This window comes from Rutilus rutilus, assembly GCF_951802725.1.
Source record: "Rutilus rutilus genome assembly, chromosome: 22".
In the NCBI taxonomy this organism is placed as follows: domain Eukaryota; kingdom Metazoa; phylum Chordata; class Actinopteri; order Cypriniformes; family Leuciscidae; genus Rutilus; species Rutilus rutilus.
The window spans coordinates 575,001-591,477 of record NC_140227.1 but is presented as its reverse complement, the minus strand read 5'-3'; the positions used below and the strand labels follow the sequence as shown (position 1 = coordinate 591,477).

Genomic DNA, 16,477 nt, shown 5'->3' with positions numbered 1-16,477 from the left:
TTTTTTTAAAGTTAAGTCAACTGATCACTTTTTACAGTGTGCTAGTTCTGCTCTACATGCAGCTGTGATGTTAATTTCACCAGGTCGTTAATCTTTGCTGTTTCTTCTCATTAATCAGCTGATGTCCCTCAAGAGAAGTTTGATGCCAGTCGGATGCATGTGATGCCCAATGTTGCAGCGCAAGAGCGTATGGTGGATGATGGCAGCGGACAGAAGCAGGTACAGAGGATTACTAAGATCTGATCAGCTAACAGGAGGATTCTGCAATCAGAACACGAGATAATGGGACATAGAAATAGACATGAGTCTTCTCCATCCTCAGGTGTGGCGCATTGAGAATTTGGAGATGGTGGAGGTGAATCCTGAAATGCACGGATACTTCTATGGAGGAGATTGCTATCTAATTCTGTACAGCTATGATGTTAATGGCAGGAAAAGCCACATTCTTTACATGTGGAAGGTAAAGTAACATTTCCCTTATGCATATAGAACAGAGGAAAGAGTTTTATATTATTAACCCTTTTACACCCTAAAGGCGTTTGAATGATTTCACATCTAAGAGGCATACTTAAAAAGTATGATTTATAACTCTACAAAAAAGAAAAAAGAAAAGTTATCATCAAGTACATGGTCTCATTTGATAGAAACCCTTTAAAATTAAATAAATAAATAAATAAAAGAAGAGAGACTTTGATCATTTTTGGATGTACTTATATTACATCACTGCTAAGAAAACCCCAGAAAAAGGGATGCAATTTATTGATTTATTTTGTTATTATACATGGTTGACATGATGACTATTAGAAAGCATATTTGGAATGTCATAAAATCAACTTTGGGCTTATTTACAGTCATGTCAGCTGCATTTGAACCAAATGTTGTGTTGATATCTCAAAGCAATCAAAAGTTCTGGGGTTTGGTTGCACATGAATGATGAAAGTAACCCTATGGTTCTCTCCTGAAGGGCCGTCATGCGTCTCAGGATGAAGTGACGGCCTGTGCGTATCAGTCCGTGACCCTGGACCAACAGTACGGTGGCCAGCCGGTTCAAGTCAGAGTCTGCATGGGGAAGGAACCGCGACACTTCATGGCCATTTTCAAGGGAAAAATGGTGATCTTTGAGGTAGTGAAGCACTTGCTCAGTCTGTTGTAACTCAAGCATTAATTGCACTAAATGGTATAATAGGTCTGTGCTCACTATTGCTGTTTTCTAATTTTTCTACTTTCAATATTAAATCAAAAAACGTCTAAACGAATGATACACGGATTCTCTTAAACCACCACCACCACGTTTGCGCAGAAAACTACTGCAGTGCCGCTCTGTAATCGTCCAAAATGCTCCGTTCGACTCTCCTGAGATCCTCTACTCTTCCCTGAGGATGACCTGTGACCTACTTTCTGTACGATCTGAATTTTCTGAGTTTTGAATTTTAGAAAACTGAATTTGAAGTTCTGAATTTCTTCTTCATCTTGAAAAAGTTTTTTTTAAACTGGATATTTGCAGTCTAAGAATTCAAAAAAAAAAAAAAAACAGCTGTTTGAAAATAAATGTTTTTTAAAATTCTTTTAATAAATGTTTTTTAAAAACATTTAAATTCGTTAAATTTCAAATGTTCAATATTCTTTTAAAGAAATCAAATTCAGAAATATTTAATATTCCACATAATATAATATTTTGTAAGATTACACTTGTCAATATTCAAAATTCAGATTCAAATCATTTTGTCATATTATAAGCTCCATATTAATACTCCAAAGTCACATTCCGTATTCATATTATAAGCAAAATTCACCGGTTGACTTTTAATGATTAATTTGCTGCAGAAAGCGGTTCAACTTTTTATTCCATTGCAACGACACAACCCAACCAACATGATTTTTTTGCTTGCTTGTTATCCTATTTTAGTTTTAAATTTAAATATCCAAAAGACATTTAAATAAATGTTGACATATTTTACAGCATTTTACGATTCATGTGATCTGAAAAGGCTTGGCTTTGAAACATTCCAACAAAGTCTTCGAAGGGTACGTTTACACGACAACGATTTGATTAAAACTACTAAAAACTCGGTATTCTTCTGCCAGGCCATTAGATGGCGATGAAACACTGAACACGTAATATGCATGACGTCATCATCTTCACAGATTCGCGTTTCTGTTGTTTACACAGAGACATTCTGAAACCCGTTTGCAAAAGTTTGCGTTTTCAGGCACCCAAAACGCCATTGTCGTGTAAATGAACGGCCAAATCGCATAAAAAGTTTTACTTTTTTAGTTGAAAACGGTGTCGTGAAAACACCCCCTAAATCTAACATTCAAACAATAATCCGCAAAGGTAAGAAAGAACCACATGGTTAAATAACAGAGAACAAATCAGATAACAAGAGACACCTGAACACTCAAATGACAATTTTCTAAATAAATGACATGACAAAGCATGGGGTTATTAAACAGCAATAAAACACACGAGACTTGAGTAGCAAACTTTATCCATCTTGTTTAGTCTTTCACTTTCGTCCTTACTCAGAATTACGTGAGAACACAACATTTTTCAAAATAGTAGTCAACAATACAGTTCACTTATGAGCACAACAGACACTAAATAAATCCTTTCCATTTACAAATTTAAGTAGATTTAACATAATGAAATTAACCTTTTTGAGTATAGATCTGGACTTAATTGGTTGTAATTGATGAATTTGGTCTTGGTGGACTATATCTGCTACACTGCTGCTGCAGAGCAAGTATGGACTTGCTTCTAATACACACAGACACACTTTTGTGAACATGTAAGACATGTTGCTGCTGCATAACTAGACATACTAAATAGTCATACATCAATCCGCAGCAGATCTGGGCAGGTGGAGCTGGGGAGGTGGAGTGTTCAGAGGACAGATCTGGGCAGGTGGAGCTGGGGAGGTGGAGGGTTCAGAGGACAGATCTGGGCAGGTGGAGCTGGGGAGGTGGAGGGTACAGAGGACAGATCTGGGCAGGTGGAGCTGGGGAGGTGGAGTGTTCAGAGGACAGATCTGGGCAGGTGGAGCTGGGGAGGTGGAGTGTTCAGAGGACAGATCTGGGCAGGTGGAGCTGGGGAGGTGGAGTGTTCAGAGGACAGATCTGGGCAGGTGGATCTGGGGAGGTGGAGGGTACAGAGGACAGATCTGGGCAGGTGGAGCTGGGGAGGTGGAGTGTTCAGAGGACAGATCTGGGCAGGTGGAGCTGGGGAGGTGGAGTGTTCAGAGGACAGATCTGGGCAGGTGGAGCTGGGGAGGTGGAGGGTACAGAGGACAGATCTGGGCAGGTGGAGCTGGGGAGGTGGAGTGTTCAGAGGACAGATCTGGGCAGGTGGAGCTGGGGAGGTGGAGTGTTCAGAGGACAGATCTGGGCAGGTGGAGCTGGGGAGGTGGAGTGTTCAGAGGACAGATCTGGGCAGGTGGAGCTGGGGAGGTGGAGGGTACAGAGGACAGATCTGGGCAGGTGGAGCTGGGGAGGTGGAGTGTTCAGAGGACAGATCTGGGCAGGTGGAGCTGGGGAGGTGGAGTGTTCAGAGGACAGATCTGGGCAGGTGGAGCTGGGGAGGTGGAGTGTTCAGAGGACAGATCTGGGCAGGTGGAGCTGGGGAGGTGGAGGGTACAGAGGACAGATCTGGGCAGGTGGAGCTGGGGAGGTGGAGGGTACAGAGGACAGATCTGGGCAGGTGGAGCTGGGGAGGTGGAGTGTTCAGAGGACAGATCTGGGCAGGTGGAGCTGGGGAGGTGGAGGGTACAGAGGACAGATCTGGGCAGGTGGAGCTGGGGAGGTGGAGGGTACAGTGGACAGATCTGGGCAGGTGGAGCTGGGGAGGTGGAGTGTTCAGAGGACAGATCTGGGCAGGTGGAGCTGGGGAGGTGGAGTGTTCAGAGGACAGATCTGGGCAGGTGGAGCTGGGGAGGTGGAGAGTACAGAGGACAGATCTGGGCAGGTGGAGCTGGGGAGGTGGAGGGTACAGAGGACAGATCTGGGCAGGTGGAGCTGGGGAGGTGGAGTGTTCAGAGGACAGATCTGGGCAGGTGGAGCTGGGGAGGTGGAGTGTACAGAGGACAGATCTGGGCAGGTGGAGCTGGGGAGGTGGAGGGTTCAGAGGACAGATCTGGGCAGGTGGAGCTGGGGAGGTGGAGTGTTCAGAGGACAGATCTGGGCAGGTGGAGCTGGGGAGGTGGAGGGTACAGAGGACAGATCTGGGCAGGTGGAGCTGGGGAGGTGGAGGGTACAGAGGACAGATCTGGGCAGGTGGAGCTGGGGAGGTGGAGTGTTCAGAGGACAGATCTGGGCAGGTGGAGCTGGGGAGGTGGAGGGTACAGAGGACAGATCTGGGCAGGTGGAGCTGGGGAGGTGGAGGGTACAGAGGACAGATCTGGGCAGGTGGAGCTGGGGAGGTGGAGTGTTCAGAGGACAGATCTGGGCAGGTGGAGCTGGGGAGGTGGAGGGTTCAGAGGACAGATCTGGGCAGGTGGAGCTGGGGAGGTGGAGTGTTCAGAGGACAGATCTGGGCAGGTGGAGCTGGGGAGATGGAGGGTACAGAGGACAGATCTGGGCAGGTGGAGCTGGGGAGGTGGAGTGTTCAGAGGACAGATCTGGGCAGGTGGAGCTGGGGAGGTGGAGTGTTCAGAGGACAGATCTGGGCAGGTGGAGCTGGGGAGGTGGAGGGTACAGAGGACAGATCTGGGCAGGTGGAGCTGGGGAGGTGGAGTGTTCAGAGGACAGATCTGGGCAGGTGGAGCTGGGGAGGTGGAGGGTACAGAGGACAGATCTGGGCAGGTGGAGCTGGGGAGGTGGAGGGTACAGAGGACAGATCTGGGCAGGTGGAGCTGGGGAGGTGGAGTGTTCAGAGGACAGATCTGGGCAGGTGGAGCTGGGGAGGTGGAGGGTACAGAGGACAGATCTGGGCAGGTGGAGCTGGGGAGGTGGAGTGGTTTAGAGGACAGATCTGGGCAGGTGGAGCTGGGGAGGTGGAGTGTTCAGAGGACAGATCTGGGCAGGTGGAGCTGGGGAGGTGGAGGGTTCAGAGGACAGATCTGGGCAGGTGGAGCTTGGGAGGTGGAGGATTCAGAGGACAGATATAGGCAGGTGGAGCTGGGGAGGTGAGGGGTTTAGAGGACAGATCTGGGCAGGTTGAGCTGGGGAGGTGGAGGGTTCAGATGATCTCTGATAGTCCTGCAGGACCAGCTTACAGCAAACACTGAACCAGACTGTTTAAATGTTGAGCAAGCAATCTCATCGGCTGCAGGATCAGCAGAGGCCAATCAGCTTGTGCCATGCAGTGATAATGTGATTGCTTGCAGAGTGCATGTAAAGGACCAGTCAGCCTGGAGTTTCATGACAGAACTTGGTATATTTGACTAAATAATTTGGTCAAAGGCATCCATTCGAACAAGAATAAATTCCAGGTTCCTGAAATTGCTGTTGTTTTCTAATAAATAAAGTTCCTTTGTTTCCATTGTAGGGAGGGACTTCCCGAAAGAGTGTCCAAGAGCCGGAGCCCCCTGTGCGCCTGTTTCAGATCTGTGGATCTCACCCAACCAATTCAAAAGCAATAGAGGTTCCAGCTCTGGCAGGCTCTCTCAACTCCAATGATGTCTTCCTTTTGAAAAGCCAGTATGGCGTCTACCTGTGGTATGGCAAAGTACGCAGTCTTCCTACAGAAGTTGAATAACCGATAGTATTTTAATGGGAAAACAGATGTTGCAAAGTCCAGCACTACTCTTTACATAATGGGCTTTTGCACTGGAGGAACCTCTTCATAGTTCCTAGAACTATTGGCGGAAGTTCCCGGATTTTGGCGTGTTCGCACCGCAGGAACTAGGAACCATTTTAGTTCTAGGAACTCCTTTTGAGGAACTAATATGTTCCTACTTCAGAGTCGGTCTAAACCAGCGCTATAGGAACTACAGTGACGTTAGTGTTCACTGATTGGCCGAACGCACACGAAACACCAGCACCCGCCATTATTAAAAAAGCTTTGTAAACACAGATTATAGCTTATATATTTACTCCAGAAACTATCTCTACGAACAGCTCAGCCACACTGAACTTCAACCACATGGCAAACGCCAATAACTTTTCATATACTGTCTACTTTCTATGTATAACAGTTCTATCTGATGATGTATTAGACAGGACTGTTGGACAGATCGTAAACTAATGAGAATGCAAGCACTGTTTGTTTGCTCAGGCTCAGTCGTTCTCAGCGCCGTCAAAATAAAAGTCACAACAACCAGCGTGTCTTACGTCACTTCAGAGTTCCTACTGGCGGTGCGAATGCAACCAGGAAAACGTTCCGAGAGGAACCATAAGTTCTCGGAGAACCATCCTGGGGGATAGTTCCTATAGCTGAGTTCCTAGAACTATCCAGTGGCATCAAACTATCCGGTCCCTATAATGGACATTATTGGGAGAGCAGTACTAACCTCTGTTGATAACCTCTCAGGGCTCCAGTGGTGATGAGAGAGCCATGGCTAAAGAGGTGAGCTCCTTCATTGGGCGAGGCTCGTCTGAGGAAGTTATGGCTGAGGGACAGGAGCCAAATGAGTTTTGGGAAATCTTAGGTGGAAAAGGACCATACGCAAGTGAAAGAAGGTATACAGAACAAAGTGTTGTGTAAAGAGATTCAAAGGGAAATAAGTTCTTTATTCTTGGCTATTGATGTCACTTCTTCTCAAAGATTACAGATGGTTACTTCCGATCATCAACCGCGCCTCTTCGAATGCTCCAATAAGACGGGCCAGTATATTGCGACTGAGGTGACCCAGTTCGCACAGGATGATCTGAGAGAGGATGACGTAATGCTTTTGGACACGTGGGATCAGGTAGAGCAACACAGTTTGAACTAAAACTATACATTTAATCTGCAATGAAAAATAAGGTTTGGTGGCTATAAGCCTTGATACACTCTTCATGGTGAAGTTCTTTTTCGTTCTTCATTTAAGGGTAAAAAGAATTTGAAACACCTTTGCAGCAATATTCTGTTAGTGGACATCCCAACGCCACCCACATTTAGATGAATATGTAAATATGTGCCACGCTATCCACTCAAAAACAAAATAAATAACACAAAAATGAGAAAACAGCAGTTCAGAAAGCATCTGATCATAGCGATGTGTTTGCAGCAGCTCTGAAATTTAGACTCCAGTCACATTTATTTATATTTAAAAATTGCATTGCACCGAGTGTATGATAGGGCCTTGATCTTTAAACACTTTTAAAACCTTGCAGTCCTTACTTCAGCGTTTGGTTCTTCTAGGTATTTCTATGGATTGGAAATGAAGCAAATGATGTGGAGCGTCGGGAATCTGTGACAACATGCCAGGAATACCTGCGGACTCACCCTGGATCCCGGGACCCCGACACTCCTATAATGATGGTGAAGCAGGGGTTTGAGCCTCCTACCTTCACTGGCTGGTTCACTGCCTGGGACCCTACCAAATGGAGTGTAGGTTTGATTTCCATTGAATTAACATAGAGTATACAAGCATACTAAGGAATTCTCTGCAGATGAACAACCTCTAACTCTTTTATTCTTGCATTAGGGTGGCAAAACCTACGAGCAACTGAAGGAGGAGTTAGGAGAGATTACATTGCCAACTAAAGTTGTTTCTGTATGATCTTATATACCCTAGAATATAACAAACTTTTCAGTCCATTTCTGCATGATTTGCATAAAAGATTTACATAAAGTGTTAATTTCCCCTGAAGGAATCCTCTGGTGAAGAGAATAAAAGCATCACACATTATCCACCGGAAGTGCTGATGAACAAACTGGCTGGGGAACTGCCTGATGACGTGGACCCCGCACACAGAGAGGTGCGTTACGCTTCATCACAGCTTTAGTTTTCAGGAGCTCGAACAGACATGCGAGCAGCACTAGCTGGTGTTATTGAAGAAACCTGCTTTTGCTCTAAATCAGGAGTGATCAGCGAAAGTTCCAAGAGATCCGGTCTCTATATCCCCTTCCCAGCAGAGATCCGGACAATAGTTTTTTGGAAGAGTTATACATTTCCATCTTCAGTAGTACTTCTTCAAAACCCTAAACAGCCGTAATAACCATTAAAGATGAGGATATTGGGTCCCGAGAGCCAAAGCAGTGGCGTCTGTGTTCTGGTTGGAACCAAGCCGGTCCAGAACCGGGTCACGGTCCACTATTTGAGGATTTCTGCTCTAAATCCTGCTCCCAAATCTAGTGCAAAAAATTAATTTTGACTTGTTTTACACTATGAATATCATAACATTCTTAAATTGAGAGACATTTACTTGAGAAGCAAAATGACTTCAGATATTAAGTCTTGTGTGATGAGGTTCGGAATGTGTAAGAAGGAGAGGAAAGGGTCGGCTTGGGGGAACTGTATTATTTTCCAGAATGAAAGTAACAGAGAGTGTTTAGGCTTTACAGCAGCTCTAGAATAAAGTTATTGTCCAGCTAAAGTTAGTTTTGATTGATTCACTTCCGTTGTAAAGATCATTAGTTATTAACTTAGGGGCCGCTAACACACACCGTTCTAACAGAAAACCCTTAACACACTCCGGCTGCTCATCCGCACAACAACAGTTTTGTAGTGTTCTGTAGGTGTTTATAAAAAGCTCCAGCAGGAGGCGCTGTAGGAGCGGCAGAACCTGCGGTTTCCACGGTAACGGCTCATAAACGCTGCTTTATCAGTAAATTTAAAGAAAAATTCAACTGAAATAACATCTACACTTTTCTAAAGACCGTCAGTTCGCTTCAGAAACATTCATATAAGAACACCCGCGCCGCGTTTAGACTGTGAAACGTGCAGTGCTCATGTTTATTCAACGATGTCAAAGCCAAACACAAATAGATTTTCCAAAAGGCAGTATTGATATTGTGAACCAATGTATGGGAAATGTATAATTTGACAGCTATCAGTTATAGTTTAACCTCTCCATCTTCACCGTCTCAGTAACGCCGCGCCGCGTTACCAGCGCTGTTAAAGTGGCATACGCTGGTATTGCGGTTTATTAAATTCATATCATAACAAAAATAAACACCGTTATTCGGGATGAACCGCTGTACCGCCCAGCACTACATGCAGGCATTGCAGCGTGTCCTTGATCATGCTTCGATCAAACCCCCTTGTCCTGGGGATTGCCATCGCTTTAATCCGTTTACAACTGACAGGACTGATTCGATGCACACAAGAGATGATGTGCTTGATCGTGACCGAATCCCTCAGCACACCTGAAGGTCCTCTGAGAGCGGCTATATATATAGAAATGAACTAAATTAATAACTTTTTTACAACAAAAATTAACCATCACTGAACTTACTGAAGCTAGATTGTGCGCCATTTTCTTCTGGAAACAAACTTTGTTGCATTATTTTCCTGTTATCTCTGTAAAGCTGCTTTGAAACACTCTGTGTTGTAAAAAGCGCTGTATAAATAAATGTGACTTGACTTGGCTTGACTTGACTTCTGAACCACAGCATCCAGTCCCAGAGGAGCTCGAGACGCTAACAGGATCTTTACAGACACAGACGCTAGCGTTGAATTGTTTGGACAGGCTTTATAGTTCCCGGCTGGTGACGTCGCGCGCCTCTGCCGTCTCGTCACACTACTGGACTGATTACACACGTGCTTCACGACCCAGTCGCAGAGCGTTCCCTTACAAGGCAACCAGGACATTCATTTCCATTTTTGTTCCATTTTCTTTCTTAGAAGATTTTCCTATGCGGTTGGTCAGATTTGCACAAAGTCTATCATGAGTCATTTAAGCAAATGCCTTGTTGTGTGACCAATTTAGGCCGTGTGCGAGTGTGTGTTGCTGGCTGCTGTTTATGGTCTCGATTGTGTCTCGACTGACAGTGTGTCTGTGATCTGATGATGTGTGTGGAGTTCGACGTCTGATACTGGTCCAGAACCGCCACACACACACACACAACCACACACACACACACACACGTAGACACTCACTCTCACTCTCACACACACACACACACACACACACACACACACACACACTCACACTCACACTCACACTCACACATTCACACTCACACTCACACTCACTCACACACACACTCTCTCTCTCTCTCCCACACACACACACACACACACACACACACACACACTCACTCACACTCACACACTCTCTCTCTCTCTCTCTCTCTTACACACACACACACACACACACACACACACATACTCTCTCTTTCTCTTTCTCTCTCTCTCTCTCTCTCGCTCTCTCTCACACACACTATCTCTCTCTCTCCCACACACACACACACACACCCACACACACTCACACACACACACACACACACACACACACACTCTCTCTCTCTCTCTCTCTCTCTCTCTCTCTTACACACACACACACACACACACACACACACACACACACATACTCTCTCTTTCTCTTTCTCTCTCTCTCTCTCTCTCGCTCTCTCTCACACACACTATCTCTCTCTCTCCCACACACACACACACACACACACTCACACTCACACATTCACACTCACACTCACTCTCACACACACTATCTCTCTCTCTCTCCCACACACACACACACACACACACACACACACACACACTCACACACACACACACACACACACACACACACACACTCTCTCTCTCTCTCTCTCTCTTACACACACACACACACACACACACACACACATACTCTCTCTTTCTCTCTCTCTCTCTCTTGCTCTCTCTCTCACACACACTATCTCTCTCTCTCCCACACACACACACACACCCACACACAAACAGCTCTAAAGAAAGTAGCAACACACTTTTATTAAAATGTATTCAAATATTTTAGTCAAATGTACATATCTTTGACAGGCATGTGAAGTATTAACAGCGATTTGCATTGAATGACAGTAAGGCTGATGAGTTGCAGCCCGGGTCATGAGTGTGTGTGTGTGTGTGTGTGTGTGTGTGTGAGAGAGAGTGAGTGTCTATGAGTGTGAATGTGTGTGTGTGTGTGTGTGTGTGTGTGTGTGTGTGTGTGTGAGAGAGTGAGTGTCTACGAGTGTGTGTGTGTGTGTGTGTGTGTGTGAGAGAGAGTGAGTGTCTACAAGTGTGTGTGTGTGTGTGTGTGTGTGTGTGAGTGTGTGTGTGTGTGTGTGTGAGTGTGTGTGAGAAAGAGAGAAAGAGTGTGTGAGTGAGTGTGTGTGAGAGAGAGAGTGTGTGAGTGAGTGTGTGTGTGTGTGAGTGTGTGTGAGAAAGAGAGAAAGAGTGTGTGAGTGAGTGTGTCAGTGTGTGTGTGAGAAAGAAGGAAAGTGTGTGTGTGTGTGTGTGTGTGTGAGAGAGAGAGAAAGAGAGAGTGTGTGTGTGTGTGTGTGTGTGTGAGAGAGAGAGAAAGAGAGAGAGTGTGTGTGTGTGTGTGTGTGTGTGTGTGTGTGTGTGTGTGTGTGTGTGTGTAACATTCTCATGCATGTATGTATATATATATTATCAGGATACTGATAAAAGTGTTAATATTTCTTTAGTGATCAAATCATTCACTTTTTCTGTCTCTTTTCTATTATATTCCAGAAATATCTGTCGGATCAGGATTTCCAGGCCATATTTGGAATGTCGAGAGCAGAGTTCGACAGTTTTCCTCAGTGGAAGCAGAAGAGCATGAAGAAGGGAAGAGGATTGTTCTGAAAGCATTTACATCTTCTTGGTTTCAGTAAATGTGTAATAGTTTAATGTTCCAGAGACAAACATATTTCTGCTCAATCGTGGCACTAATGCTGTTTCTGGTGAACAGTAAAAGAAAAATATATGTATTAAATATGTATACTTGCATTTGTTCTTGCTTTCAAGTGACATTAATATTTTAATATATATCCAACAGCTTTAAAAATATTGAATGATATTTTTTTAAATAGTGCAATTCTACAAGTGTGGATCAGCCTGTATGAATCATGCTTTCCTTTCTCGTGTTTTTATTCTGAAACTGAATGTTGTCTTCATTCGTAAGCACAAAATACTAATACTCGTGTACATGGAAAATAATCTCTCGCTTAAAGAAAACAATATTTTCTAATGAGGTGAAATGGGCCTTTAGTCTGATGTTTATTGTAGTTTTAATTATTGTTCTTCAACAGATGAAAGGGTTGGTTAGAATTATTTCTGATAGAATTACAATGTTATTATGAGATGGTGAAACTATGCAAAAAATTAAATTGAGTTGTAATCTTTAATTTACGATGCTTGTGTAGCCCTTTAAAATCTCTGTGTTTTATTATTATTATTATTGTCTTTTTAATCTGTTGTACAACTTGAGCCTGATGTTTCAGTTAAACACATGACATGCGTGGCAACAAGGTTAGGTTAATAAAGTTACTTAAGATTATGAATGAAGAATTAATTATGTTTACAAAACAAACAAATTATTAAATAAAACAAAAAACAATGTTTCAAGGTGTAAAAGTCTGTTTTTTGTTTTGTTTTTGTTTTTATGGTATAAAAGTTTTTTCAAAACTATGAACAACTTGTACAGAATAAAAATAATAAAAAAGGGTAATTGCGACTTCTTATCTCACAATTGCGAAAAAATGCAAAATTGAGAGTTTATATCTTGAAATTTTGACTTTATAACATGCAATTGTGAGATAAAAAAACACAATTATCTTTTAAAATGTTTTATTCTGTGGCTGAAACAAGATTCCTAACATGGATAAAAAGAATAGCCTAAGATCTAGATTAGTGGTAAGGTTAGCTCTAATTTATAAAGTTACTTAATATTTATAAATGAATAATTAATGATATGTTTACAAAACAAACAAACAAATTATTAAATAAAACTGAAATAATGTTTAATACACGTTTCAAGGTGTAACAGTGTGACGGATACAGCCCTTTTTTGTTGTTTGTTGAAAAGGGTATAAAAGATTTTTCTAAACTGTGTGAAGCCAGCATGGCCAACAGCAACACGTGTCTCAGATCTAGCACTGGTTTAAGTAGATTTGTAAAGATTGTATAAATCTCACATCGGCTCCAGTAGGGGGCGGAGTTTCACCAAACTGACGCAACCTCAGCGTGCGTCTGACGTCATCACGCTGGTGACGTCGCGTTGTTTTGCACGCGCTGTACGTGACAGAGAGGCGTTGATCCGAATCCACAGGCCTTCAGGAACAACCGACGGACACACACACTCTCTCACAGCTTATGGTAAATAAATCTACTTTACCTTTATAGAATGTCGAGAAATCATATTTAAGATGAATAATAACAAGATGAGCGGGAAGAGCAAACCGCCAGGAGAAACACGTCACGAGAACTGAGCGATTAAACACTCAACTCGACAAACTTCTGCGATCTAACGCGATTATCCGTCGAGCTCGAGCTGATGTGCGTTTATCGCGTGTTTATTACACGTTAGACTGCGGAACGGACTTTTATTGGGGTGTGTGTGGTTTATGTGCGAGTGTGTGTGTGTAAGTTGGGAGCAGAAGTGTGTTTTCCGTGTAATGCCACTCTCGCACATCTGAGCTTTTACTTTCGCTCTCCGCGAGGAAGTTCAGTGTTGATCTTCTGATATCTGTGTGGATAATCCACGGATCTGACGGGGTTTTAGTAAATCTCTAGTTTCCCTCAAGCCTGTATAATGTCGACGATCTGCGCTGCTGTCAGATGAGGTCAAAGGTCAGGCTATATACGCACGTCTTTTAGAAAACCAGTTGAGTTGAGAAGCGCACACTGATCACGTGACCAACGTTTAGTAGAAACTCCTCCAGAAACAGCACATGATGGTTCGCAGTGAACTTTCCGAGTGACATCATTTCCTGCGAGCCTTTAATGATGATAAGAGTTGACCAGTGTTTCTGCTCTGCTGACTGCTGTGACGTCACATGACCTCTGACCACTGTGTTTCGATTTTGTGTTTCTGTTAATTTAGTAATAAGTGTTATTTTTTTTATTTAGTTTTAATCTCATGTTAAATATCCTTTTCAGACTTGTTGACGTACACACACTCGCTTCTACACACTCACGCACACTTGCTTCTACACACACACACTCGCTTCTACACACACACACACACACACTCGCTTCTACACACTCTCACACACACACTTGCTTGTACATGCACACAGTGAGAGTCTGTGTATACAAGCGAGTGAGTGTTTGTGTGTGTGTAAGTGAGTGTGTGTGTAAGTGAGTGTGTGTAAGTGACAAGCGTGTGTGTGTGTGTGTGTGTGTACAAACGAGTCTGTGTGTGTGAGTGTGTGTGTGTACAAGCGAGTCTGTGTGTGTGTACAGTAGGGATGGGACGGTATGAAAATTTCATATGACGATAATAGTGACCAAAATGATCATGATTATTAATATGATCAGGGTTTTGTTCAGACGAGATGATGCTCACACTGAAGACATCTCAATATTTGACCATCAACAAAACAAATAAACGAGCAGCTCTGTGCACTTTAAAGGGATACTCCACTTTTTTCGGAAATATGCTCATTTTACATCTCCCCCAGAGTTAAACAGATGAGTTTTACCGTTTTAGAATCCATTCAGCCGAACTCCGGGTCTGACGGTACCACTTTTAGCATAGCTTAGCACAGATCATTGATTCTGATTAGTCCAGTAGCATTTCTTTCAAAATGACCAAAGAGTTTAAATATTTTTCCTATTTAAAACTTGACTCTTCTGTAGTTAAACCGTGTACTAAGATCGACGGAAAATGAAAAGTTGCGATTTTCTAAGCCTATATGGCTAGGAACTACTCTCATTCCGGCGTAATAATCAAGGAACTGTGCGGCTGTACCATGAGTGCAGCAGGCGTAATGATATGACGCAGCGCCTGAAAATAGTCCCCAGCTCGGTAACTTCTTCCAACGTGACCGGGACTAAGTTTGTCTAACCTATTAGACCTATTTTCAGGCGCTGCGTCATATCATTACGCCTGCTGCACTCATGGTACAGCCACACAGTTCCTTGATTATTACGCTGGAATGAGAGTAGTTCCTAGCCATATAGGCTTAGAAAATCGCAACTTTTCATTTTCCGTCGATCTTAGTACACGGTTTAACTACAGAAGAGTCAAGGAAAAATATTTAAACTCTTTGGTCATTTTGAAAGAAATGCTACTGGACTAATCAGAATCAATGATCTGTGCTAAGCTATGCTAAAAGTGGTACCGTCAGACCCGGAGTTCGGCTGAATGGATTCTAAAACGGTAAAACTCATCTGTTTAACTCTGGGGGAGATGTAAAATGAGCATATTTCCGAAAAAAGTGGAGTATCCCTTTAAGCAAGATTATATTCTCTGGCATTTCCTCCTTATAATGACCGTCGTCAATAGCAACACATTATAACACAGCGCACATCCATGTATCGCAACGGACGCGTTTCATTCAAACACAACTTGCGTCTCCGTCTCTGTTTTTGATTGTATTGAAAACAGTGTTGGGAACGTTACTTTAAAAAAGTAATTAGTTATAGTTACTCACTACTTGTTCCAAAAAGTAACTGAGTTAGTAACTGAATTACTCTATAATAAAAGTAACTCGTTACCAGGGAAAGTAACTATTTGCGTTACTGTTAAAAAAAAAAGTTGCTATATGTCAAAGAATTTGGATTTTTTTAGCAGTTTTCACAAGTCAGTTGAAATGAGTAGAACAGACAGGTGTTTAACTTTAGATATTTATTGCACGTCGACAGACAGCAAGAGGTTTATCCTGCACTTCAAGCATTATCTTTGTAAGAAAAGTAAACAGTTACACCATATAAAGTGCATTTAACTCTAGCAAATTAAATCAACCTCTCTCAACTTTTTATTAAAAGTTTTATTAATAAAGTAAAGGCATTGAACCAGTTTATTTGTAGTGCACTGACTGTGCACATTATATAACATTATATATGTTTTATATAATTAGTTTATTAATTAAATTAATACAAAGACAAAAAGACCTTGAGATACGTTTGGTAATTTGAATGAATTGAAAATTAATTTGCTAAATTTCAGATTAATATATTTGTTTTCCTTAAAATTTTAATTAGCAGCAACTTAAACACTTTGCAGTTTGAATGTCCTGTATAAACAAAATTACGGATTATGTTTTTATGTTTCCACTGTTCGATCGCGTCCACGCCTCACACACACACACACACACGCACACAAATGTAAACACTTTGCAACTTTTCGATCGCGCCCGTGCCTCTCCCTCTCTCTCTCTCTCTCTCGGTTCAATACGAATACATGTACCGTTCCACCCCTAGTTCTTGCCTTTGACCTCAATTAATTTGAAGTAGTGCTTATATCTCCACCTTGAAAATGCTGAAGCTTCTCCCGCTGAAGCTTCTCCCGCTGAGCTTCTCTCGCTGAGCTTCTCTCGCTGAAGCTTCTCCCGCTGAGCTTCTCTCGCTGAAGCTTCTCCCGCCGAGCTTCTCTCGCCGAGCTTCTCTCGCTGAAGCTTCTCCCGCTGAAGCTTCTCTCGCTGAAGCTTCTCCCGCTGAAGCTTCTCCCGCTGAAGCTTCTCTCG

At 43.1% G+C, this 16,477-nt stretch overlaps 2 protein-coding genes across 3 annotated transcripts in view; both read left to right on the top strand.

The window, feature by feature from the left end:
• avil (advillin) overlaps positions 1-12,413 on the top strand; it is a 28,569-nt gene extending 16,156 nt beyond the window's left edge. The window contains exons 11-20 of the mRNA XM_084394491.1: positions 119-219; positions 323-460; positions 965-1,123; positions 5,483-5,662; positions 6,467-6,615; positions 6,701-6,845; positions 7,280-7,468; positions 7,566-7,634; positions 7,732-7,839; positions 11,538-12,413. Of these exons, the coding sequence (XP_084250617.1) occupies positions 119-219; positions 323-460; positions 965-1,123; positions 5,483-5,662; positions 6,467-6,615; positions 6,701-6,845; positions 7,280-7,468; positions 7,566-7,634; positions 7,732-7,839; positions 11,538-11,651 (1,352 nt within the window). The 3' untranslated portion in view covers positions 11,652-12,413. The remainder of the gene's footprint in view (positions 1-118; positions 220-322; positions 461-964; positions 1,124-5,482; positions 5,663-6,466; positions 6,616-6,700; positions 6,846-7,279; positions 7,469-7,565; positions 7,635-7,731; positions 7,840-11,537) is intronic.
• A 588-nt stretch (positions 12,414-13,001) lies between these two features.
• The window catches only part of tegt (testis enhanced gene transcript (BAX inhibitor 1)), a 12,725-nt gene continuing 9,249 nt past the window's right edge, over positions 13,002-16,477 (top strand). Inside the window, exon 1 of one of the 2 annotated variants that reach the window (XM_084395410.1) lies at positions 13,002-13,163. The gene's annotated coding sequence lies outside the window, so the exon portion shown is untranslated. The remainder of the gene's footprint in view (positions 13,164-16,477) is intronic. The other variant, XM_084395411.1, reaches the window with a different exon arrangement.